Here is a 24706-nt window from a genome sequence, read left to right on the forward strand (position 1 = left end):
ACTCTCACTTGAGCGGTTCTCAGTCGAGTGCCAAGGAGCTGGGATAAAAATCAGCACCTCCAAATATGAGGCCATGATCCTGAGTCAGAATAGGGTGGATTGCCCTCTCCGGGTCAAGGAAGAGATCCCGCCCCAAGTGGAGGAGTTCATGTATGTTAGGGTCTTGTTAATGAGTGAAGGAAGAATGGAGAGGGAGATCGACAGGCGGATTGGTGCAGCCTCTGTAGTGATGGAGACTGTATCGGTCGGTCATGGTGAAGAAGGAGCTCAGAAGAAAGGCAAAACTCTTGGGTTACCAGTCCATCTATGCTCCTACCTTCACCTATGGTCACGAGCTGTGGGTTGTGACCGAAAGAACAAGCTCACGGAAACAAGTGGCTGAAATGAGTTTCCTCCGCAGGGTGTCTGGGCTCTCCCTTAGAGATAGGGTAAGAATCAGAATCAGAATCATCTTTATTTGCCAAGTATGTCCAAAACACACAAGGAATTTGTCTCCGGTAGTTGGAGCCGCTCTAGTACAACAGACAGTCAATTTACAGAACACTTTGGAGACATAAAGACATTGACAAAAAACAACAACAAACAACAATTGTGCAAAAAGATGCAGAGTCCTCAGTTCGAATGGCTAATATCGCAATAGTCCGGTGCAATGACCATTGTGCAAAGGGCACTGAGACTTCAAGGAGTGTATGCGGTTTAAAGTGACGAGTACTGCGATAATCTGGGACAATGGTTGTGCAAATGTTACAGATACTCCTCAATCAGTGTGCAAATGGAGCAGATGCTACTCTGGCATGAGTGGCCACTATATGCAAATAGTGCAGCACGGCGAGACAACTACAGTGAGTGCACGAGTAATACATAATACAGAAATGTGACAACGAACTCAAGTCAAAAAATTGCCAGCTTGTTGTAATGGAATTGTAAGTTAGCTGTTCAAGAAGTTGATTGCAAGAGGGAAGAAGCTGTTGGAATGTCTACTAGTTCTAGTTTGCATTGATCGGTAGCGCCTACCTGAGGGAAGGGGCTGGAAGAGCTGGTGACCAGGGTGGGGAGGGTCCGAGAGGATTTTGCACGCCCTTGTCTTAGTTCTGGCAGCGTGCAAGTCCTCAAGGGTGGGTAGGGGGGTACCGACAATCCTTTCCGGAAGCTTGGTCATCCGGGAGGGGCTCAGACTCGAGCCGCTGTTCTTCCACATAGAGGGGAGCCAGATGAGGTGCCTCAGGCATCTGATTAGGATTACCCCTGGACGCCTCCCTGATGAGGTGTTCCGCGCACGTCCCATTGGAAAGATGCCCCGGGGACAACCCAGGACACGCTGGAGAGAATACCTCTCCCGGCTGGCCTGGGAGCGCATGGCGGGGAAGATGGAAGTTTGGGCTTCCCTGCTTAAGCTGCTGCCCCTGCGACCCAACTCCGGTTAAGCAGAAGAAAATTGATGAATGGATGGATGGATTCACAGTCAGAATGGATAAGAATAATTTGTTTCCTTCCATGTATCCTTAATCTAATTTTACATCTTATTATCCATCCATTCATTCTCAATACCGTTTATCCTGTTCAGGGTCGCGAGGAGCCTATCCCAGCCAACTTAGGGTGGAAGACGGACTACACCCTGAACTGGTCACCGATCAGTCACAGGGCACGTATTATTATCCCTTAAGGGAAAATTCAACACACTCTTGGCTGTATTTGTCTTGCACACCACACAGAACCAGATCACATACACAATTGTGTCCAGTGCTACACTTCTTAAGGTGCCTCAATTCTTTCCTTATATTAATTCAGGTATTATTCAGGCATGGGCAGTGTAAGGGGTGCAGAGTAGGGGAGGGATTGGGGAATGTTTTGTGGTTGGTGCAGTGGTGACAATTGAATATTGACTGACAGAGTCCCTGTATATAGAATTTTCAATTGGCATTGATGTGGAGGGCCCAAAATTCCTGGCAGCGGCCTGTCTTCCGGTATTCTTGTGCCTTACTTTTTTTAACAGTTTTCCTACCCGACAGGTTTACCATCACATTTCACGCTCATGCTTGCCAACCAGGAGGTGACTGAGGGCAACAGTGTGTTTCTGCGCTGTGAACTTAACAAACCTGCCCACTCTGTCGAGTGGAGGAGAGGAGGGCTGGTGTTGAGGCAAGGAAACAAGTACCAGATGAGGAAGAAGGATTTGCAGCTGGAGATGACTATTGGCGAAGTCACTCTCGAAGACGCTGGTGATTACACTTGCATTTGTGGTGAAGAAAGTACTACAGCTCGGCTCGCAGTGAATGGTGAGTATACAGGAGTTCATGAAATTAAAAAAACATTAAAGCTAATCTGGTTAAACCTATTGCCCCCAATTTTGGGCAGTGTTTTCTCTTGTGAGTACCTATTACGTAGTAACCTGTGAATATTCTCATTCATCCAGGTCATTTTATTCTCAGGGCATTGAATCGATTTCAACTGGACTGTTCTATTTGTCTTAGAAGACATTTCGCCTTTCATCCGAGCAGGCTTCATCAGTTCATGCAACAAGGCTTAGTTAGGCAAGAGTGTTTGGGTGGAAGACTCAACTATTTATGCTCCAATTTAGAGGCATGCCCCACACCATATATGGAATCTTTCTTTTGGAATGCAAAAAAGGGGGAGAGCAGTGCAAGCCTTCACCGAGCACATTAACTCAGTAGACAATAACATCAAGTTTACACATGAGGATATCAAAGACAATAAGGACTCACACCACCCTCTGGAACACAAATTGTGCATTAATCTGAATCCTACAACCTAGAGCTAATAACGTTCCAACCAGTCCACAGGCCAAAGAGAAAGCGTACAGAGATGTGAGGGAGGCCCTCCAAACCTGTGGTTACCACAGCTGGTCATTTGTGAAAAGTGCATCCAATTCCAGAAGGGGCAGGAGCAAGGTGGATGAGACAGAAAAGCGTGACAGACACAACAATATTGTCATTCCGTATGTATCAAGTCTGTCTGTGAAACTCTGTGAAATTTTCAACCAACACAACATTCCGATATGCTTCAAACCTGGTAACACCCTAAGACAAAGGCTGGTACACTCCAAAGACCACACATTCAGAAAAGCAATCTGATGTAAGTGGTCAAGTGCAGTGAGGAATGCACAGATACATACAGTACATTGGGGAAACCAAGCAACCACTGAGCAGACGCATGGCACAACACAGACGGGCAAACACCTCAGGTCCAGACTCAGCTCTCCAGCTGCACCTCCAAGAGAAACAGCACTCTTTTGAGGACAAAAACTGTCATGAAAGGAACAGAGGATAGGACCCAAAAATGCACGACTCCAAAACAAATGGACAGTTTCCAAAAAGAGAGGTTTAATAGACAGGCATAGGTCGGTACACAGGCAGGCAATCCAAGAAAGGCAACAGTATCCAAAAACATGAGGCAAAGAGGCAAGGTCGATAATCGGAACAGGGTCAAGTCTTACTGTGAGTCTGTGACGTGGAAACAAGGAATGCTGGAACGCGACGACAAGGTACAACGAACTGGCAACGAGAGGGAATAAGACATGAGGTTAAATACAAGGGGTAATTAGGTTGAACGAGGCACAGGTGGTGAAGATGCTCACAGGAGCAGGTGTGTGAGGACAAAAATCCGGAACACACACACATGACAGTACCCCCCCCCCCTTAACGGCCGGCCCCAGACGGCCCTGGAGCCCCTGGATGCGCAACGTGGAAGTCCCGAATGAGTGAATCATCCATGATAAACGCAGACGGTACCCATGAACGTTCCTCAGGCCCATAGCCCTCCCAGTCCACCAGATATTGAAAGCCCCTCCCCCTCCGACGAGACGACAACAGCCGCTTCACAGAGAACACAGGGCCCCCATCCACAAACCGGGGGGGAGGAGGGGGCCTGGAAGGCAGGACCAGAGGGGACTCCTGGGCTGGCTTGAGTAGGCTGACGTGAAAAGCAGGGTGGACCCGCATCGACCTTGGGAGCCTCAGCTTCACGGTGACAGGGTTGATGATCTTTATGATGGGGAAGGGCCCAACGAACCTGGGAGCGAGCTTTTTGGACTCCACCTGGAGTGGAATATGTTTGGTCGAGAGCCAAACTCGCTGACCCACTTTGTAGTTCGGGGTCGGTCTCCTCCGACGGTCAGCAGCGGCTTTGTAGGACCGTCCCTGGCGCAGCAGCATCTGGCGGGCTCGCTCCCAGGTCCTCCTGCAGCGTCTCACCAAGGTTAATGCCGCTGGAACTGTGGACTCTGGGGCTATGGCAGGAAACAGAGATGGTTGGTAACCATGCACAACGTGAAAAGGCGATAGACCAGTGGATGCAGAGGGGAGGGAATTGTGGGAGAATTCGACCCAAACCAGTTTCTGAGACCAGGATCGCGGCTCCTGTGAAGCGAGACATCGGAGCCCAGTCTCCAGGTCCTGGTTCAGCCTCTCGGTTTGGCCGTTGGTTTCAGGATGAAACCCAGATGACAGACTGACGGTAGTACCTATGAGATTGCAAAACTCCTTCCAAAATTGCGAAATGAATTGGGGACACCACATTCTTGGGGATACCATGGAACTTGAAAACGTGATTAATCATTAGCTCGGCAGTGTCTTTAGCTGAGGGGAGTTTTGGAAGTGCAATGAAGTGTGCCATCTTAGAGAACCTGTCAACAACTGTAAGAATGGTGGTATTGCCTTTAGAGGCCGGTAATCCTGTCACAAAGTCTACGGAAATGTCTGACCAAGGACGTTGTGGTATTGGCAGGGGTCGCAACTCCCCAGGAGGACGTTGATGAGAGGGCTTGTTAGCAGCACATACCTGGCAAGCATTGACGTAATTGATAACATCCCTCCTAACATTAGGCCACCAAAAGTGCTGTTCGACCACTGATTGTGTCTTGGCAATGCCTGGGTGATATACAGTTCGGTTCGTGTGAGCCCAGTGGATGACTCTTCCCCTTAAGGTCGGAACCACATAAAGCCTGTTTTCAGGGCAATCTTCAGGGCTAGGAGTATCTTTCAGAGCCCCTTTAACCGCAGTTTCAATGTCTCAAACAAAAACAGAAATGAAACATGACTTAGGCAAAATAGTCTTAGGGTCGGACAAAGAATTCTCTTCGGAGAAAATACGTGACAAAGCATCTGGCTTACCATTTTTAGAATCAGGTCGCTAGGATAACGTGAAATTAAATCTAGTGAAGAACAGAGCCCATCTAGCCTGCCTCGCATTTAATCTTTTAGCAGTTTTAATATACTCAAGGTTCTTGTGATCTGTCCATACTAAAAACGGAGTCTGTGCCCCCTCTAGCTAGTGCCTCCACTCCATCAAAGCCACCATGACTGCCAACAGTTCACGGTCACCAATGTCATAATTTTTCTCAGCTGGGGTCAGTTTTTTGAGAAAAGCACAAGGATGTAATTTATCATCCTTGAGAGATTTCTGGGAGAGCACTGCTCCTATTCCGGCAACAGACGGATCGACTTCTACCACAAACTGCTGTTTGAGATCTGGCAAAGTAAGGATGGGAGCGGAGGTAAAGCTCGACTTAAGTTTTTAAAAAGCTGCCTGACAAAGCGGGTTCCATACAAAAGGTTTGTGTGGCGAGGTAAGATCATGCAAAGGAGAGGCTATATAAATTTCTGATGAATTTTCTGTAGAAGTTTGCGAACCCTAAGAACCTTTGTACATCTTTGCGTGACGTGGGAGTAGGCCAATTAATAACTGCATCGACTTTGCAAGGGTCCATCTTGACTTCACCTTGAGCCAGGACGAAACCCAGAAAAGAAACGGACGCCTTGTGGAACTCACATTTCTCACCCTTGACATAGAGTTGATTCTGCAGTAACTGCTGCAAAACAGAGCGGACATGAATAATGTGAGTCTCCTCATCCGGAGAGAATATCAAAATGTCATCTAAATAAACAAAAACATAAACATTCAACATGTCACGCAGGACATCATTGACAAGGTTCTGGAAAACAGCTGGAGCGTTAGTAAGCCCAAAAGGCATTACCAAATATTCATAATGTCCCGTTGGTGTGTTGAATGCTGTTTTCCATTCATCCCCCTCCCTTATCCTGACTAGATGATATGCATTTCTTAAGTCCAGTTTGGTGAAAATCTTGGCTCCCTCCAGGAACTCAAAGGCGGTGGATATGAGAGGAAGAGGGTACCTGTTTTTTACCGTGATCTCGTTGAGACCCCGGTAATCGATACAGGGTCGAAGGGTCTTGTCTTTCTTGTCCACAAAGAAAAATCTTGCTCCCGCAGGGGATGAAGATGGGCGGATGATCCCGGCTGCCAGTGATTCCTCCACGTATTCCTTCATGGCCTTGTGTTCCGGCCCTGAAAGAGAGAACAACCTCCCTCGTGGGGGTGTGGTTCCAGCAAGTCAACAGCACAGTCATAAGGTCTGTGGGGTGGAAGGGATTTGGCCTTGGACTTGGAAAAAACGTCTTTAATATCCTGGTAACAGGTGGGCACTTGAGATAAATCAGGATCCCCAGATGGGGTCTGTGGATTGTCCTTAGAAACATGACCCTGAACATCACATGGCGGTTTGAAACAGTTCCGGGCGCAATTGCTGCCCCATGAAATAACCTGCCCAGAGGACCAGTCAATGTGGGGGTTATTTAATTTCAACCATGGGTTCCCTAAGATAAGGTCATGATTCATGGCGTCAAAAACATGAAAACTAATGCGTTCCGAGTGAGAATCAGGCAATGTCAATGTGAGTGTTTGGGTGCGGTGAGTGATTTTGCCCATAAAAGTGCCGTCTGCAGCATAGGTGTTGCGGTGGCGTTTTATTTCAAAGGTTCTAAGGTGCATACGTCTAACAAGGATGGAGTTGAGTAAGTTTGCGTCAGAACCAGAGTCAATTAATACAGGTGTATGAATTTCTTGATCAGGAGAGCATAGTGTCACTTTAGGAAGAACCCGTGTAGGGTCTTCCTTAATGAAATTCAGACTCACCTCTCCCGTGCCCTTGCTACCGGCACCGGCAACTTTGACGTGACAGTTGCTCACGGAATGACCCAACTGACCGCAGTAGAAGCACCGCCCTTCCCTCAGCCGGCGTTGACGTTCCTCAGGGGAGAGACGGAACCTGCCCAGTTGCATGGGTTCATCCGTGGGGACGCTACCCAGTGGATTGAGACCGGAACCAGGGGATCTGCCTTGGTTTGGGTGGTCACCGAGGCTCATCCTCCAAGTGCGCGGTGACCCAGCCCTCCGCCGATCTCCATCTCGCTCGCGATCCAAAATCCTCTTGTCGATCTTTACGGCGAGAGCGATGAGAGTGTCCAAGTCGGTCGGCAGGTCTAGCGGGACTAAATGATCCTTGACGGCAGGGGATAGTCCTTGAAAAAAGGCATCGAGTAGCGCCCGATTATTCCAATGACTCTCAGCTGCTAGAATGCGAAACTCAATCGCGTAATCTGACACCCTGCACTTGCCTTGTTGTAAGTGTCCATAGTCTTTACGAAAAAAGCCCATGAATGACACGCGGCGGAATTGCGGCTCCATTCAGCAGTAGCCCACGCCTCCGCACGACCAGTCAGGTGGGAAATGACGAAAGCAATTTTTGCCTGCTCGGTGGGGAAGGCAGCTGCCTGCAGCTCAAAGTGGAGTTCGCACTGCGTGATGAACGGCTTAATGTTCCCAGAATGTCCAGAGAACCTCTCCGGTCGAGAGAGCTGTGGGCAGACAGCATCGGAGGTGGCTGCATGGTGACTACTTCACATGGAAATGCCGTGGCGGTATTGGGTGTGGTGCCAACTGGTTCCTTCTCTTGAATAATTTTCATAAGAAGTTCAAACTGCGAGGCCACCTGTTTCATCATATTGTCCTGATGCCTTGACACTCCCTCTAGATGAAGGTGGAGGGCAGCAATCTGCTCATCCTGCTTCCAGAGGCGTTGACCCTGCGCTTGAAGGGCTTTGCGCACCGGATCTGAGTCTGCTGGGTCCATGTTATGGCCAGTTCGTTCTGTCATGAACGGAACAGAGGATAGGACCCAAAAATGCACGACTCCAAAACAAATGGACAGTTTCCAAAAAGAGAGGTTTAATACACGGGCATAGGTCGGTACACAGGCAGGCAATCCAAGAAAGGCAACAGTATCCAAAAACATGAGGCAAAGAGGCAAGGTCGATAATCGGAACAGGGTCAAGTCTTACTGTGAGTCTGTGACGTGGAAACAAGGAATGCTGGAACGCGACGACAAGGTACAACGAACTGGCAACGAGAGGGAATGAGACACGAGGTTAAATACAAGGGGTAATTAGGTTGAACGAGGCACAGGTGGTGAAGACGCTCACAGGAGCAGGTGTGTGAGGACAAAAATCCGGAACACACACACATGACAAAAACGTGCATATTCTGGACAGGGAAGACAGATGGTTTGAAAGAGGGGAGCGAGAGGTCATATACACAAAGGTGGAAAAACCATCACTGAACACTGAGGGGGCTTACGACATCACCTCATCATCTCCTACTTACAATGCCATCCCTTTGTACATTCCAAAGAAACTCAATAATTCTGCCTCCAACAAAAAGCACGGCCTCCTTGATCATTAGGTAACTCCACAACCAATTCACAACTGAATGGAATATCGATGAGCGAGTTTCCACCCAACAACTCTGGTGGACTGACAATGCCTCACGGCCAGACGGCTTAACGGCTCCCCCCTTTTTTGCATTCCAAAAGAAAGATTCCATACGTGGTGTGGTGCAGGCTTCTAAGCTGGAGTATAAATAGTTGAGTCTTCCACACAAACACTGGCTAGTGCATCCTAACTAAGCTTTGTTGCATGAACTGATGAAGCCTGCTTCGATGAGAGGCGAAACGTCTTCTAAGACAAACAGAACAGTCCAGTTGTGAGCGAGTCAATCCACTGAGAATTAGCTACTAACCCACTCTATATGGAACATGCACTCCAAATTCTTGAATGACAGCCCATAGTTCTAGCTGAATTAATCCATTCTTTATCTCAAGACTTTTAGGATAATTATAGGCGTCCAAATTTGTGGGAAAAGTTTGGACACTGGCCATTTTTGTTCCAGCATGGCAGAAGTGCAAATGTCTATAAGGCATGCTTGGATGAGTTTGGTGCAGAAAAACTTAACTAGGCCCTCTCATCCAACACTCTGATACAATCAGGTAGAAACATAGCTACAAGGAGGCAAATAACTCCCTATTTTCTTTCATTTTTACATCATGTTGTTGAAACAGCCTAGTGTCCAAATACTTTTTTTCCCCAGTAAAGTGGATGATGTGATTTAGTGACACTCAAAAAACATCTTTACTTTGATAGAATACACAAAATTCAACATCAATTCAACCCCCCAAAAAGACTAAGCTGAGTGATACCGATTGTTACTCAGAATATGTATACAGTAGTGTGTTACCTTTGGTAAAAATATCAATACTTCTTGTTTTTAGAACGACCTGTCAAATTCCTCCGTGAACTGTGTAATCTTGAAGTGCTTGAGGGCAATGGAGTAATGCTTTGCTGCCAGCTCTCCAAAGCAGATCTCACTGCTCAGTGGATAAAGGGAGATGAAGTGCTGACCGATGGTGACAGGTACCAGCTCAAGCAGAGAGGCTCCACACTGGAACTGCTCATCAGAAAGAGTCAGCCTGAAGACAGTGGTGTTTACAGCTGCATTTGCGAAGACATTAAAAGTACTGCCACAGTTATAATAATTGGTGAGAGACACTGCACCTATGGGAACACAATTTTACATGTATTTAAAGATAAAGATAATTGCATGAACTTACTGACCACAGCACTAGCTGCATCAACAATGCTGCCTTTTCAAACATATGTGGCACAATGTTGACTTTTGAAAGATGTATTATTAATTAAACAATATGTTTATGCTTAATGGTTGTAGTGGTGTAAAAGTGTACTGCATCACACTGAGAGCTGTTTATAATATTTTTGTTATTTTATTCAGCGTTAGTAGAGTTATACGTGAGCTGAGTTTGGCCAAGACGTGGGTACAACCTGGACTCCAGCCAATTACAGGCCACATACAGACCTTAAGATAAGATAAGATAAGATCTTTTACCCCTACCTAAACTAATATGCATGTTTTAAGCACAGATAGAAAATGCAAACTCCACACAATAAGGCCAGAGCTGAGATTTGTACACAGAAGAGAAGAAGATTATAGGCTCTCAATGTGATGCAGCAGCAATAGAGAGCATTTTTCATAGGGGTATTGAGTCTCATTAGTTTGTAAAAGCGTATTTACTGTTGTGGTTAAGTGGTGTTGTGTTATGGTTAAGTGTACATTCATCACAGTAATGTGCCCCTTCAGCAATTCCAGTGACATTCAAGCAAAAGTTGAAGGACCAAGAAACAGTGGAGGAGAGCAGTGTGACGCTCCATTGTGAGCTCTCCAAACCAGGAATCCCAGTTGAGTGGCGAAAGGATGCTCAGCTCCTGAGGGAGGGAGCCAAATATCAAATGAAGCAAGAGGGCAGGGTGTGTGAGGTGCTGATCAAAAATCTAACTCTCAAGGATGCTGGCGAATACAATTGCTCTGTTGGTACAGCTGTGACTTCAGCTGATATCAAAGTAAGAGGTAGGCTTCATTCAAGTCCATACAAGTTACCTGTGAGCACAAGTCACAGTTTACTTGGTTAATGTATGTGAAAACAGCCAAGAATTAGAAATGCTGTTTCACCCACTTAATTAATAGTAGAAATCATCCACAATCATTAGTCACACAGCTGGTCAATAGTAAGTGTAATGTGAGGTATATCTGCACCATCTACAGCAGTGATACCCAACCAGTGTGCCGTGGCACATTAGTCTGCCATGAGCAATCTTCGGGTGTGCCCTGAGAAATTATCAAATTTTACTTGACTGCTCAAAAAATTATTCATTTACAAGAAATAGTGTATCTTTGTTCCTCTATTTATGCCAGTGAGGCATAGTGACAGACAGACAAATAAATGCTCTTCTATTAGATGGCAGGAAGTATATACAGTAATTACTGTGTATCTACTTTTTGTGACATTTTTGTTTGTTGGTGTGCTGTGAGATTTTCCAATTGTAAAATATGTGCCTTCGCTCCATAAAGGTTGGAACTTACTGATCTACAGTACAGTAAAAAAGATCTATCACAAGAGCTTAATCAAAAGAACATCCATCCATCCATCCATTTTCTGAGCCGCTTATCCTCACAAGGGTCACGGTAGTGCTGGAGCCTATCCCAGCTATCAACGGGCAGGAGGCGGTGTACATATAAACAGGGCACATATATACAAACAACCATTTGCACTCACATTCACACCTACGGGCAATTTAGAGTCTTCAATTAACCTAACATGCATGTTTTTGGGATGTGGGAGGAAACCGGAGTGCCCGGAGAAAACCCACGCAGGCACGGGAAGAACATGCAAACTCCACACAGGCAGGGCGAACTGTGAGGCTGACACTCTAACCAGTCGTACACCGTGCCGCTCAAAACAACATACAGATAATAATTATAATAAAAGATACTATTGCTCATTTTGATTAGCACTGTCAGAACTTTAACTTACGTAAGTTAAAATGAGTATAAGATCTCACTTCCATACCAACTTTGCCCAGCCAACTAGTGATGAAAGCTATTCATAATTAATATATATATATTAATATATATATATATATATATATATATATATATATATATATATATGTGTGTGTGTGTGTATGTATGTATATAAGTATTTCATCACAAAGATCTTATATAACTAACTTTTTTGCTGGCCTTTTTTGCTATACGGGCAGAATATTAGAAACAGTTCCCAGTATGATACAGTCCAGTTCTACACAACGACAAACTGCAACCACAATCATCAAGATAATGTTGAATCCCCGTCAAAACTATACTGTAACCTTTTAAGAACTTCTAATAGCTGTCATGTATTGGATCCTATTACATCGTGTGTACCTAGTCTAGTTTGTGTCGAAAAGACTTTGAAAATTGTTTGATGTTTTGTTATTCTCCAGCCCTTCCTATTACATTTAAGCAAGAAGTTCAGAATTTGGAAGTGAAGGAAGGTGGCAGTGGAGTGTTCTGCTGTGAGTTGTCCAAACCTGGAGCTCCCGTGGACTGGAGGAAAGGAAGAGTGATCCTGAAGCCCGGTTACAAATATGAAATGAAACAGGAGGGAAATTTCACCAAACTGTTCCTCAATAATGTAGAAGAGAGTGATGCGGGGAAGTACACTTGTAAAACTATAGACAGCCAATCCACTGCTGAGCTCACAGTGAAAGGTGAGTGATCTCACATTTACTATAATACACCCAGGTGCCCCGTCCAGATGTTCACAATAAGATCTACAAATATTTCCAGCACCTCCCATCACATTCAAAACCAAGTTAAAGAACCTGCAAGTGGAGGAGGAGAACAACGTAACGTTGACATGCGAATTGTCCAAGCTCGGCCTTTCTGTTGAGTGGAGGAAAGGCCAGGAGCTTCTGAAGAATAATTTCAAGTATCAGCTAAGAAATCGAAACAGCATGCTGGAGCTGACCATCAAAAACACTCAGCTGGAGGACAGTGGAATCTACAGCTGTATCTATGGCGACGCCAAGACCGTAGCCAACATCACTGTTACACGTGAGACATGATTGCTATGTGTAAGCATGTGTGTAGAGAAATATTACTAATTTTCTCTGTCTCACATCCACAGCTATCCCACTCACCTTTAAGATGGGTCTAAAGAACCAGGAGGCCGCTGAGGGAGGCAACGTGACTCTGCGATGTGAACTGTCCAGGACTGGGGTATCTGTACAGTGGTGGAAGGGAGAGGACCAGCTCTATCAAGGTGGGAGGTATCAGATGACTCTCAAGGAGAACATAGCTGAGATGAGTATCAGAAACATCCAGCCTGAGGATGTTGGGGAGTACAGTTGTGTTTTTGGCGAGCAGAAGACGACAGCTGAAGTGAATGTGAGAGGTATAAAAAAAACACGCACCATGTTTTTCCCTGCAGAATCTGTTCTTACAAGAATTTAGGTGGATTTGGTACCAAATGTAGTGAACTGAAATTATTATCAATGAACTGAGTTTTTGGCACAGAGCTTGCACACACACGCTGGTGATCCGGTAGCTTGTTTGAGAAAGCTTTTAAATGTTATGGCCTGAACTGATTGTCTTTGAAATTATGGAAGAATATACCATGTAGCTTTTTCAAAAGTAACAACTTAATTTATCTTTTTTTCCTGATGCTAGCGGCGGCATCAGTGTTCTTTGAGAAGGAACTGGACAGCCAAGCGGTGATGGAGGGCAAATCTGTGCTGCTGTCGTGTGAAGTTTCCAGTACGAATGTCCCTGTCACTTGGAAGAAGGACAATGCTGTAATTGAAGAAGGGGGACGCTTAATTATTACAAAAAAAGGACCTACGCATATGCTTGAGATTAAGCGGCTGCACCTGGAGGATGCAGGCGATTACTGTTGCATCACAAGGGGCAAGAAGACCACCGCCAAGTTGATTGTGAGGGGTATGTGGAAACACAAGAATCCCTTCCCATCATTATCATTATTGTAAAAATCTCCCACTCCGTCACTACGAAAGTATCTTTCGCTGTCTTTCTCCTCCACAGAGCGAGTGCGAATTGTTACAGAGCTTAAGGACATTACTGTGGCTGCGGGGGAGGACGCCGTGTTTGTGTGCGAACTTAGTCACGCCCATGTGAATGAGGGTGTGTGGTGGCTGGGCTCCAGTCAACTGCAGAAAAACGAAATGAACCAGATGACATGCCAGGGTCGCCAACACCGACTTGTCCTCACCATGACAACACCTGAGGAGACGGGCATTGTGGCATTTGCGGTCGGGGAGGAAAGGACATCAGCGAGTCTTTTAGTGGTGCCCAAGCCCAAAGGTGAGGAGAGGCATATCTATTGAGCCCTGTTGTGATGATTTTTTAAGCTAAAGAGATGTTTTAATGTTCAGTTTTATTTGAGGAGAAGCCTCAAGATGTTCTAATCTTGGAAGGAGAGATTGCTACTTTGTCCTGCACAACCACTGACTTCACCACCACTGTTACCTGGAGGCGCAACCATATTCCTCTCAGAAACTGTGATAAATTTGAGATACGCAAGGAGGGAAAAGTGAATTTACTGCTCATCCATGCTGTAGATCCCCTTGACGCTGGAGTTTACTCCTGCGATACAGGCGATGCGCAGGCCAGTGCCAAGCTTAGTGTGAAAGGTATTATCGGAAGTGACGTGGCATTACAAAGTGAAGGTGTGTCCATTTGTGTCATTTATCTTTTCTTCTCCAGAGCTCCCACCATTCTTCCAGGAAGAGTTGCAAAGTGTTGAGACTGAAGAGGGAAGCTCGGCCGTCCTGTACTGTGAGCTGTCTAAACCCGGGCTGCCGGTACAATGGAAGAAGAACAGATTGCCACTGAGCGCTGGCAGGAAGTACGAGATGAAGCAAGACGGTTGCTTCCTCCAGCTTCACATCAAGGAGCTTAAACTTGAGGACAGTGGCAGCTACACGTGTCAAGCAGGAAATGCAGAAACTGCTGCAACTGTTACAGTTAAAGGTAAGGTCGAATGCAAACTTGATCAAGCACATACAGTACATTAAATAGACAAAAGTACAGTACTTCCCAAAACTATTTGATTGGATTCATGTCCGAGCTCTGTGTGGGCAAGCAATAGTATTTATAGACAGGTGCACATCTGAGAACTGAAAAGAGGCTTCCATAAACTCTTCCCAAAAAGTTATAGCATCTAACTGTCTATTTGTATTGGTTTGCTGAAGAGTTTGCATTTTCTCCTGTGCTCTCTGAGTACTCCAACTTCATTCCACATTCCAACTACTGTATATGCCTGACATTATGGTATGTGAATTGAAGACTTTAAACTGTCCATACGTGTGATTGTGAGTGTGAAGGGTTGTTTGCCTATATAGTGTATGCCCTGCGATTGGCTCATGACCAGTCCGGGGGTACCCCGTTTCTTACCAAAAGTTGGTTGAAATGGGCTCCAGCTCATTCGTGACCCTAATGAGGACAAGCAGTGTCCAAATGGATTGATGGATGGATGGGTTCAGTTTAGTTTTCATTACATCAACATTTTGGACTTTGGCTATCCCTTATTGCCCAGAGCTACCTCCATTCTTCACGAAAGATTTACGAAATGTGTGGATGGAGGAGGGAGGCTCAGTTTCCTTGAGCTGTGAGCTGTCCAAACCTGGTGCGTCTGTGCAATGGAAGAAGAACAGACTGCCTCTGAGGGCCAACAGGAAGTATGAGATGAAAGAAGCTGGCTGCCTCCTTCAGCTTAGCATTGTGGGCCTCAAACCTGAAGACAGTGGCAGATACTCGTGTCATGTAGGAAGTGTAGAATCAATTGCTACTTTGACAGTCAAAGGTAGGTACAGTGTCTCCTTCAATTTTCTGCTCAGGGCTTCTCTCACCCTTGAATCAAATCTTTCCTAGAACTTCTGCCATTTTTCAAAGAAAACTTACAGAATGTAACGGCTGAGGAGGGCAGTGTTGCCTCCCTCTGCTGTAAGGTATCGAAGACAGATACTGCAATACAATGGAAGAAGAACAAGATGCCATTAAGAGGCGGCGACAAGTATGAGATGAAGCAGGATGGCTGCCTCCTCCAGCTTAAAATCAAGGAGCTGAAACCTGAGGACAGTGGAAGTTACACATGTCAAGCAGGAAGTACAGAAACTGCTGCAACTGTGTCAGTAAAAGGTACTGTTCTTGTATCTTTGAAACATGACTGCCTTTTTTGCTCTCGAAATGATACAGTTATATTGGATATCAATAATTATCCAAACAGGACTCTTTTCTGACATTTTTGTGGGCCATATTAATCACGTGCTATGATTAATTTCCCCAGAGTTGCCACCATTCTTTGTTACAAACTTACAAAGTATTGAGGTGGAGGAGGAAGGTTCAATCTCCCTGTCCTGTGAGCTGTCCAAACCTGGAGCGACAGTGCAATGGAAGAAGAACAGACTGCCTCTGAGGGCCAATAGGAAATATGAGATGAAACAAGATGGCTGCCTCCTTCAGCTCAATATCAGTGATCTCAAACCTGAGGACGGTGGTAGCTACACATGTGAAGCAGGAACCGCAGAGACAACTGCAACTGTTTCTGTAAGAGGTGTGTCCTCTTGACACGATAATAAGCATTGTTTCTTTACGATGTACATTATTAATCACTGTTATCACATTTTATGTAGCTTTGCTCATGAACTGAATATTTGTATAATCCTTCTTCAGAACTCGCTGTTACATTTAAAGGTGACTTGCAAAGTATGGAGGCAGAGGAAGGAGCTACAGCCGTCCTTTGCTGCGAGCTCTCTAAACTTGCAGTGCCGGTATGGAGAAAGAGCAGGTTACCTCTGAGGGCAAATAGGAAGTATGTAATGAAACAAGATGGCTGCCTCCTTCAACTTAACATTATGGACCTCAAACCTGAAGATAGCGGAACCTACACATGTCAAGCAGGAAGTTCAGAGACCTCTGCAACTGTAGCTGTGAGAGGTATTTACATTTTGTCAATGTACATTGAGAAGTTGAATTTAAAAAACTCATAATAATGAAGGCAAATGCACATCAAAATACTTAATGCACAGCATGCATGTATATTAGGTGGAAAAGTCATTCTATTCTATTGTAAGATTAAAATCTACAGTATAACTATTGTTCTAAATCAAGGATGTCCAACTCAAATTCACGGTGGGCCAAAATTAAAAAATTGGGACAACGCCGCAGGCCAAACTCGATGTGCATTGTTTAAAGTTCATCATATCACAAAAAATTTTAATTTTGCTTAAATACTGAATCTGGAATAAACAAATTTAATATTATAAACATGAGAAATCCAATTTGCGATAAAGACATCAGTGGTATGTGATTGTTGTTTTGTATTTAAATAGATAATATGAATTCTTCTGTCTCTCCATCTTCTATTTATCTATCTCCAACTACCTTTCTTTTTTATGTAAATCTTTTTTCAAAGGCCAACAACAAAATAACCCACAAAAAATAAGAATGTCCTTCAATAAAAATCCAAACTATTACGTCCCTGCCTAGGAGTTGATAAAGGGCATATTAAAAAAAACAATTCAATTAGGCGGCACGGTGAGCGACTGGTTAGCACAGCTGCCTCACAGTTCTGAGGACCGGAGTTCAAATCCTGGCACTGCCTGTGTGAAGTTTGCATGTTCTCCCCGTGCCTGCGTAGGTTTTCTCCGGGTACTCCGGTTTACTCCCACATCCCAAAAACATGCATGCTAGGTTAATTGACAACTCTAAATTGCCCGTAGGTGTGAATGTGTGCGTGAATGGTTGTTTGTTTATATGTGCCCTGGCGACCAGTTCAGCGTGTACCCCGCCTCTCGCCCGAAGATTGCTGGGATAGGCTCCATCAGCCCGCGACCCTTGTGAGGATAAGCGGAACGGAAGATTTATGAATTATGTTATATTCTTTGTTACAGCCATGTTGCTCCGCACACGACAAACAGGTCTGTCTTTTAATTTAGTGAACAGATAATCTGCCTCCCACCTGTCTTGGAAGTTAAGTGTTTTCCATCTTTTGTTTGGCCATTTTTGGGAAGGGGAAGTGGAGGAGACTGGTAGCATAGTTGCTAACGACTGTAACAGAAAGGGAAGGGGTGCTCGCCGGTCTAGACTGATGGGCCAACACACTAGCAAAGGATTCTGGGATTTGTAATATTAGTGGCGCATGTGCTATATACTGGCGGGCCAGCTGTAATACACATTTGATATGGTCTTGCGGGCCAAATATAATTACATCGTGGGCCAAATTTGGCCCCGGGCCTGAGTTTGACATATATGTTCTAAATAGATCCCAAACATCTAATGATGTTTGATCAATGGTTTTCCCAATAGAGCTCCTGTTATTCTTCAAAGAACAATTGGAAAGTGTGGAGACAGAGGAGGGAGGTTCAGTCTCCCTGCACTGTGAGCTGTCCAAACCTGGAGTCCCAGTGCAATGGAAGAAGAACAGGTTACCTCTGAAGGCCAACAGGAAGTTTGAGATGAAACAAGAAGGCTCCCTCCTGCTGCTCAACATCAGTGACCTCAAGCCTGATGATAGTGGTTGCTACACATGTCAAGCAGGCAGTGCAGAAACCATTGCAACTGTGTCTGTAAGAGGTGTGTCTACTTGAAGAAAGTATTTCACTTTAATGCTGCTTTGCATGCTGAGTGAAAGACATTGCTTCCGGTCCACCATTTCCTGTCAGTTTTGAAGCATTACCCTAGTTGTTTATAACTCTATTCTACAAATTCTTCTCCAGAGCGCCCGGTTTCATTCAAAGCTGACTTGCAAAGTATGGAGGCAGAGGAAGGAGATACAGCCATCCTGTGCTGTGAGCTGTCTAAAGCTGGAGTGGCAGTGCAATGGAAGAGGAACCGGCTGCCTCTGAGGGCCAACAGGAAGTATGAGATAAAACAAGATGGCTGCTTCCTGCAAATCAACATTAAGGAGCTCAAACTTGAGGACAGTGGTAGTTACTCTTGTCAAGCTGGAAGTGCAGAGACTGTGGCAACTTTGTCAGTAAAAGGTGTGTGTACATAGAGTCGGGGTGTCTCAATCAAACTTCGTCACCTAATCCCATTGGTCATCTTCGCTTGTCCTCTCTTTTTGTCAAATTCCCCCAGAGCTCCCTCCGTTGTTTGTGACAGACCTACAAAATATAGAGGTAGATGAGGGAGGTTCAATTTCTCTGTGCTGTGAGCTGTCTAAACCTGCAGTGCCAGTGCAATGGACGAAGAACAGGCTGCCTCTGAGGGCCAATAGGAAGTATGAGATGAAGCAAGATGGCTGCCTTCAGCAGCTTAACATCAAGGAGCTCAAGCCTGAGGACAGTGGTAGCTACACATGTCAAGCAGGAAGTGCAGAAACCATAGCAACTGTTTCTGTAAAAGGTGAGTGTACTGTATATTATACAAATTATGTGCTACCACTCCAAAATGTCATTGCCTGAAATGTACGCCAATGACTGCTGTTAAGATGCCCATCTTTCTGTGGTGAGAAATCAGGGCCAGTAAGGGCTTCTCTGCTGGCCTAAATACTATCAGAAGCACTCGCCTATATTTACAATCTATCCATCCATCCATTTTCCGTTTTGCTTATCCTGACTTCGGTCGTGGGCGTGCTGGAGCCTATCCCATGGGCAAGAGGCGGGGTATTCCCTGAACTGGTCGCCAACCAATCGCATAATTTACAACCTAAATTCTAATATTTACTCCATGGAGTATTAATTAATTCCTAACAGTCAATTTTCCAGTTTGGTGTGTTTCTCTTGGCTGCCCTGGTTCCAGTACATGTGGATTTATCGGATTTTGTCCAATCAGATTTCAGCCTCTATACGCTGCCATGTCAATCTATTCTGCCAAAGGCCTTCAAAATCTGAAGTGCTGGTTGATGTATCTTAAACTATGAGACTTTCTTTAACCAATCACATTTCAAATTCATCCTCACAGGGTCACTGCACTGGCCCTAGATGATGTCACCATTTTACCGTTCTCTGATTGGTTGGTCAGCAAATCTTGTCACAGCCAACTTCGATTAGTAAAATATTTGATTAGGCTGTAGTGATCTGCGCACATTAATACATAATAATTTGCATCTCCAGTGAGTATGATAATATTTTTTGTTTTTGTGTTTCGGTGGTTCTCAAACCTTTTATACTAAGTACCACCTAAAAAAATATTTAGCTCTCCAAGTACCACCATAATGGCAACATTAACACACATACATTAAAAAAAATACAGAGGCCGAGGTTTTAGTGATTAAAAGGACATTTGCTTTACTTAGGTTAAATACAAATGAACTGTACTTTAAAAAAGTACCGTACTTTGAAGTAAAAATTGTATTGTGCATGAAAAGTAAAAGAACTTACAGTAAATTACTGGATTTTGAAAAAAAAAAAGTTTAAATAAGCTGTTTCATAGCTACAAGCTTCATTCTGTTTGATTGTACACTATTTTGTGTTTTAATTGTTATACAGTACATTTTAATTGTATTACCACTAGAAAGAATGTACCACACTTTGAGAATCTCTGTTTAGATAACTATTGATCCAACTCAACAACTACTCCAGATGATGTATGTGGCACAGCTTTGTGCTGTTATATTGTGTGTTGTATTGTATGTGCCCTGCGACTGACTGGCGACCAGTTCAGGGTGTAGTCCACCTTTCGCCCCGCGACCCTGAACAGGATAAGCAGTGTTGAGAATGGATGGATGGTTTCTATAACTGCAACATAACAGTGGTGGTATTAAGAGACAGATTAAGCCGAGTAAGTCCCAACTGAAGGCCCAAGTACCAAATGCACGTCCCGCCACTGCCGTCTTGAAGCCTTAACCATTTACGATGATACAATAAATTATTTCAAAACTTTTTACAGACCTCCTTCTGCTGTTCAAGAAAAAGCTACAAAGTATAGACGCAGTGGAAGGAGCTACAGCTGTCCTGTCTTGCGAGCTGTCAAAACCTACAGTGTCAGTGCAGTGGAAGAAGAACGCACTGCCTTTAAAAGCTAGCAGGAAATATGAAATAACACAGGATGGCTGCTTCCTCCAGCTTCACATAAAGGAGCTCCATCCTGAGGACAGTGGCAGCTACACATGCCAAGCAGGAAGTACAGAGACCACTGCAACTGTGTCTATAAAAGGTGTCATCAACCTACTGAATTCCAGGCATAGTTTGTATTATAGCTGTTTTTTTATTTTTATTTTATTATATGAATCTACACACAGCTTCTACATTAGGTAGACAAACATGCCATGTGCCCTTACAGATATTAATGTTGTTTGTGATGCAAACATTGTACTGTATTGGCTCTCAATTGATTGTGCAGGTGAGTGTGTTATTTAAAAAGACAAGTAATGACTTCACTTCTTTTCCTAATGCATTCTAGAACTGCCTTGCTTTTTCAAGAAAGAATTACAAAACACAGAAAGTGAGGAAGGAGGTACAGTCATCTTGTGCTGTGAACTGTCCACACTCGGAGTGTCAGTACAATGGAAAAAAGACAGAATACCACTGAGAGCAAATAGGAAGTACGAAATGAAGCAGGATGGCAGTTTGGTGCAACTTCACATTAAGGAACTAAATCCAGAAGACTGTGGAAATTACTCATGTCGAGCAGGAAGTGCAGAGACTACTGTCATGGTGTCGCTAAAAGGTTGGTACATCTACTGTATATACCTAAATGTACAGCAACAAGATATAGTATTCTTTTTACCCTGAAATCTTTCGCCTCCCCTTTAAACTCCCCACTCTAGCACCTAAGACTACTTTACCAAAGGAAGATCCTCCCATGATACTACCGGAAACACAGACTACCGTTTCCAAACCTGACAACGTGAATCTCCCTGATCCTCATCCAGTTCCTCTAGAGCCTAAGAAGAGGACAATGCGAAAAGCATCAATAACAGCTTTAGAACAAGATGTAAAGGCCATGTATAACATAAAACAGCCCGTCCAGTCTTTGCAAAGAGAAACTAAAGACCAAAAAGAGATCAAGACTGAAAAACCTATAGAGACAGGCTTTGACAATGCTCATGATTTAAAGCTGTTCAAGGATAATACGAACAAAGAGTTAGAGATTTACAAAAGACCAACAATCTCAGTTGAGAAGGAGCATGTGATTGAAAAATTTGACATGGAGAAGACACAACCAGCAAAGCAACAAACTGAGGCAGAGCTGAGTCACCCAGGCACGATTCTTGGAGACAAGAGTCTTGCTGAACAGAACCAGCTATTTAAATCTCTGGAAACTGATCCAAAGCAAAATGTGAAACTTAGTGAAAATGACAGAGAAGTTAAAAGAATAGACGACCATCCAGAGACAACACTGTGGAAAAGAGTAGAGGAGGAGAAAAATGTAATAAAACCATTAGTAATGTCCAATGGGAGCAAAATAACATTGGAACAAGAAGCAAAGTCAACTAATAAGGATGGTGAAGTAGGGAAGCCAGAAGAGGATGTAAAACCACGTGTGAGGTCAAAAGGAAAAGCAGCAGGAGGAAGAGAGCCCACTGAATGTGTTAGAAAAGAAACCGAGGAGCTCATCGCACAGCCATCAAACTCTACAGTCAATGATTATAAGGAAGGGAATAAACAGAGAAACGACGTGAAACAACTCGTGACCACAGAGAGCGTAGAGGAGCAACTGATACAAGTGCCATCTGTAAATCAACTGGAGAGCCATTCTGTAAAAAGAAAAGAACTGCCTCAAGGTATAAAGATTAAAATAATTCCTCCAAAGCCACCTGTGAGATCAAAATGCAAAACAAAGACAGGAATGGAAAAACAACTGTCAAGAGACACTGAGACAGATCAAGACGAACAAATGGTGACATCATCCAGAGATCCGCTACTAAAACAGACAGCAAGGTCTTTGAAAGAAGAGGAACCAAGGCTTGAGCAAAACCAGTCAATACCAGCAGACACTGATCTGGTTGTGCCCAAACAGGTTATCAAACATCCAGTAAAACCCATGAGAAAAGAACCGGAAGTGGACAAAAATATAGCTGCTGGCTCAATGGGAAGGAATGATGAACAGCAAGAAGTACAAATGACAGAAGACATACCTCTCCTCTACATCTCTGAAGATGAAACTTTCTCAGAAGCTTTGACCGAGATCCCAGCCAACCATAGTATAATTCAACCTGATGGCTTTCTTGATGAAGCGTCAAGCCAACCCTACAGCCCGCCTAGCATTCTGGTTCTCCAGAAGACAGTTCAGGATGCTTCACCAGATATTCACATCAGTGCTGAAGATGAATCACAAATGCAAGAGGCTACTGTCAAGATGCAGACTCCCTTCAAAGGCTATGAAACTGACAAAGATATGCGGCCAGTCTTGAAAGAGGTCTTTAAGAACCAGCGTGCAGATATTGATGGTACCATCAGTTTAGTGTGTGCTGTAGAAGGACACTATGAGAGCGTGCGCTGGCTTAAAGATGGTCAACCTATCAGGAGTGATCAACAACATTGTATTGAGGCAACAGAGGGTGGCCTATGCTCTCTTGTAATCACTGAATTGACCCTGAGTGACAGTGGCATCTACACATGTGAGGTGGTCAGTAAATTTGGCGTTACGTCCTACAATGGAAATGTAACAGTGGTTTCGCCCCAACATCCTGCTCAGATAGTCTGCAGGCCTGTGCACCCACCGCTTGCCGCAATTACTCCACTGCAGTTGGCTCCACTGAGCCCTGAGGAAAAAACACTGATTCAATATCAGGTCGCAACTTCAGAGACTGATGCTGATAACTATGTGGAGAATGTGGATGTTTCTTTGTGGGAGGCCTACAACCTGACAGAGCAGCACATTCAGATGAGCCTACAAGAGAGAAGGGCATCGTCTCTCATCGCCACCAGCTCCGGTGAGCAGCACATGCAGTTTATTCTCAACATATTTTCAGTTTTCTTTATTGCAACCTCTTGCCTTAACAGTGTCAAGTCCATCTGATTATGACACTGCACCAGATGTGATGGAACCTGTAAAAATTAAGACACCTCCACCAAGGTAATGGAGCAGAAGTTTCATTTTATTCTCATTATTACAACTTATTTGTTTCATGAATATTATCAAAGGGGGGTTCCTGAAGCAACAGACCAAATGCCTCCAAAAGACTTGGATCAACACTTCCCTGATCCCTGCCTTCTTAAGAACTTATTAAAAGTCAAAGGTCAGCAGTGATATAATTTCTTCTTTCCAGGTTTCTATCAGGTATATTAATGCTATTGTGTGCTTCTTATTCATAGGCACTCAAGAAGGCCAAATGAGGACACCCTCTCCTAAACACCATAGGGCCCACACACCTTTAGCTAGCACTGTCTCTGGATCAGAATCTGAAGGGGAAGAAGATCAACGCGAGGTTCGTGCTTTTGACTGGAGAAACTGCAATTTCCACTGAAATTGAGAGCGAAAGTCTTGTTGCTGAACAAAACACCCCAAAAATACACATTGAAAATTGAAGTTAGGCCATCATAGCAGTCCCCAGATACCAAGCAAAATACCACCTTGGGGTTGTAAGTGGCATAGTGCTAATCAGAGCGCTCAATTAGTTGCTTATTAAATGCTATAATATTCCAGTGATGCTATGGCTCTTCCTTGAGGGGAAAAATGCAATAATTCGGAAACAATACATAAGGCCTGGGCGGCACGGTGGGTGACTGGTTAGAGCATCTGCCTCACAGTTCTGAGGAGCGGGGTTCAATCCCGCCTGTGTGGAGTTTGCATGTTCTCCCCGTGCCTGCGTGGGTTTTCTCCGGGCACTCCGGTTTCCTCCCACATCCCAAAAACATGCATTAATTGGGGACTCTTAATTGCCCGTAGGTGTGAATGTGAGTGCGAATGGTTGTTTGTTTGTATGTGCCCTGCGATTGGCTGGCAACCAGTTCAGGGTGTGCCCCGCCTCCTGCCCGATGATAGCTGGGATTGGCTCCAGCACGCCCGCGACCCTAGTGAGGAGAAGCGGCTCAGAAAATGGATGGATGTACATAAGGCCTGATTTTTTTAAATACTTTAGAACTACCTGTTTTTGTTCAAAAAATAGTAGAACTACTTACACAAAACAAAAAACTCCTTTCAAAAGTATACAAATTAATCTCAAGTACTAATTTAATACACTTACCAGTTGTAAAATGGGAAAAAGACCTCTCAGTGTCTACTGACATTGATTACTGGGCACAAATCTGTA

General features: G+C 44.4%; 1 protein-coding gene across 1 annotated transcript in view; it reads left to right on the forward strand.

The window, feature by feature from the left end:
• obscna (obscurin, cytoskeletal calmodulin and titin-interacting RhoGEF a) overlaps window positions 1-24706 on the forward strand; it is a 53733-nt gene that overhangs the window by 14427 nt on the left and 14600 nt on the right. Inside the window, exons 22-44 of the mRNA XM_061779184.1 lie at window positions 2010-2276; window positions 9422-9688; window positions 10306-10572; window positions 11988-12254; window positions 12334-12600; window positions 12674-12940; window positions 13216-13485; window positions 13588-13866; window positions 13938-14195; window positions 14269-14535; window positions 15101-15367; window positions 15436-15702; window positions 15851-16117; window positions 16237-16500; window positions 17872-18138; window positions 18282-18548; window positions 18646-18912; window positions 20398-20664; window positions 20911-21177; window positions 21278-23386; window positions 23457-23529; window positions 23598-23692; window positions 23769-23881. Coding sequence (XP_061635168.1) covers window positions 2010-2276; window positions 9422-9688; window positions 10306-10572; window positions 11988-12254; window positions 12334-12600; window positions 12674-12940; window positions 13216-13485; window positions 13588-13866; window positions 13938-14195; window positions 14269-14535; window positions 15101-15367; window positions 15436-15702; window positions 15851-16117; window positions 16237-16500; window positions 17872-18138; window positions 18282-18548; window positions 18646-18912; window positions 20398-20664; window positions 20911-21177; window positions 21278-23386; window positions 23457-23529; window positions 23598-23692; window positions 23769-23881 — 7466 coding nt within the window. The remainder of the gene's footprint in view (window positions 1-2009; window positions 2277-9421; window positions 9689-10305; window positions 10573-11987; window positions 12255-12333; window positions 12601-12673; window positions 12941-13215; window positions 13486-13587; window positions 13867-13937; window positions 14196-14268; window positions 14536-15100; window positions 15368-15435; window positions 15703-15850; window positions 16118-16236; window positions 16501-17871; window positions 18139-18281; window positions 18549-18645; window positions 18913-20397; window positions 20665-20910; window positions 21178-21277; window positions 23387-23456; window positions 23530-23597; window positions 23693-23768; window positions 23882-24706) is intronic.

Source organism: Phyllopteryx taeniolatus, chromosome 7 (assembly GCF_024500385.1).
Source record: "Phyllopteryx taeniolatus isolate TA_2022b chromosome 7, UOR_Ptae_1.2, whole genome shotgun sequence".
NCBI lineage: Eukaryota > Metazoa > Chordata > Actinopteri > Syngnathiformes > Syngnathidae > Phyllopteryx > Phyllopteryx taeniolatus.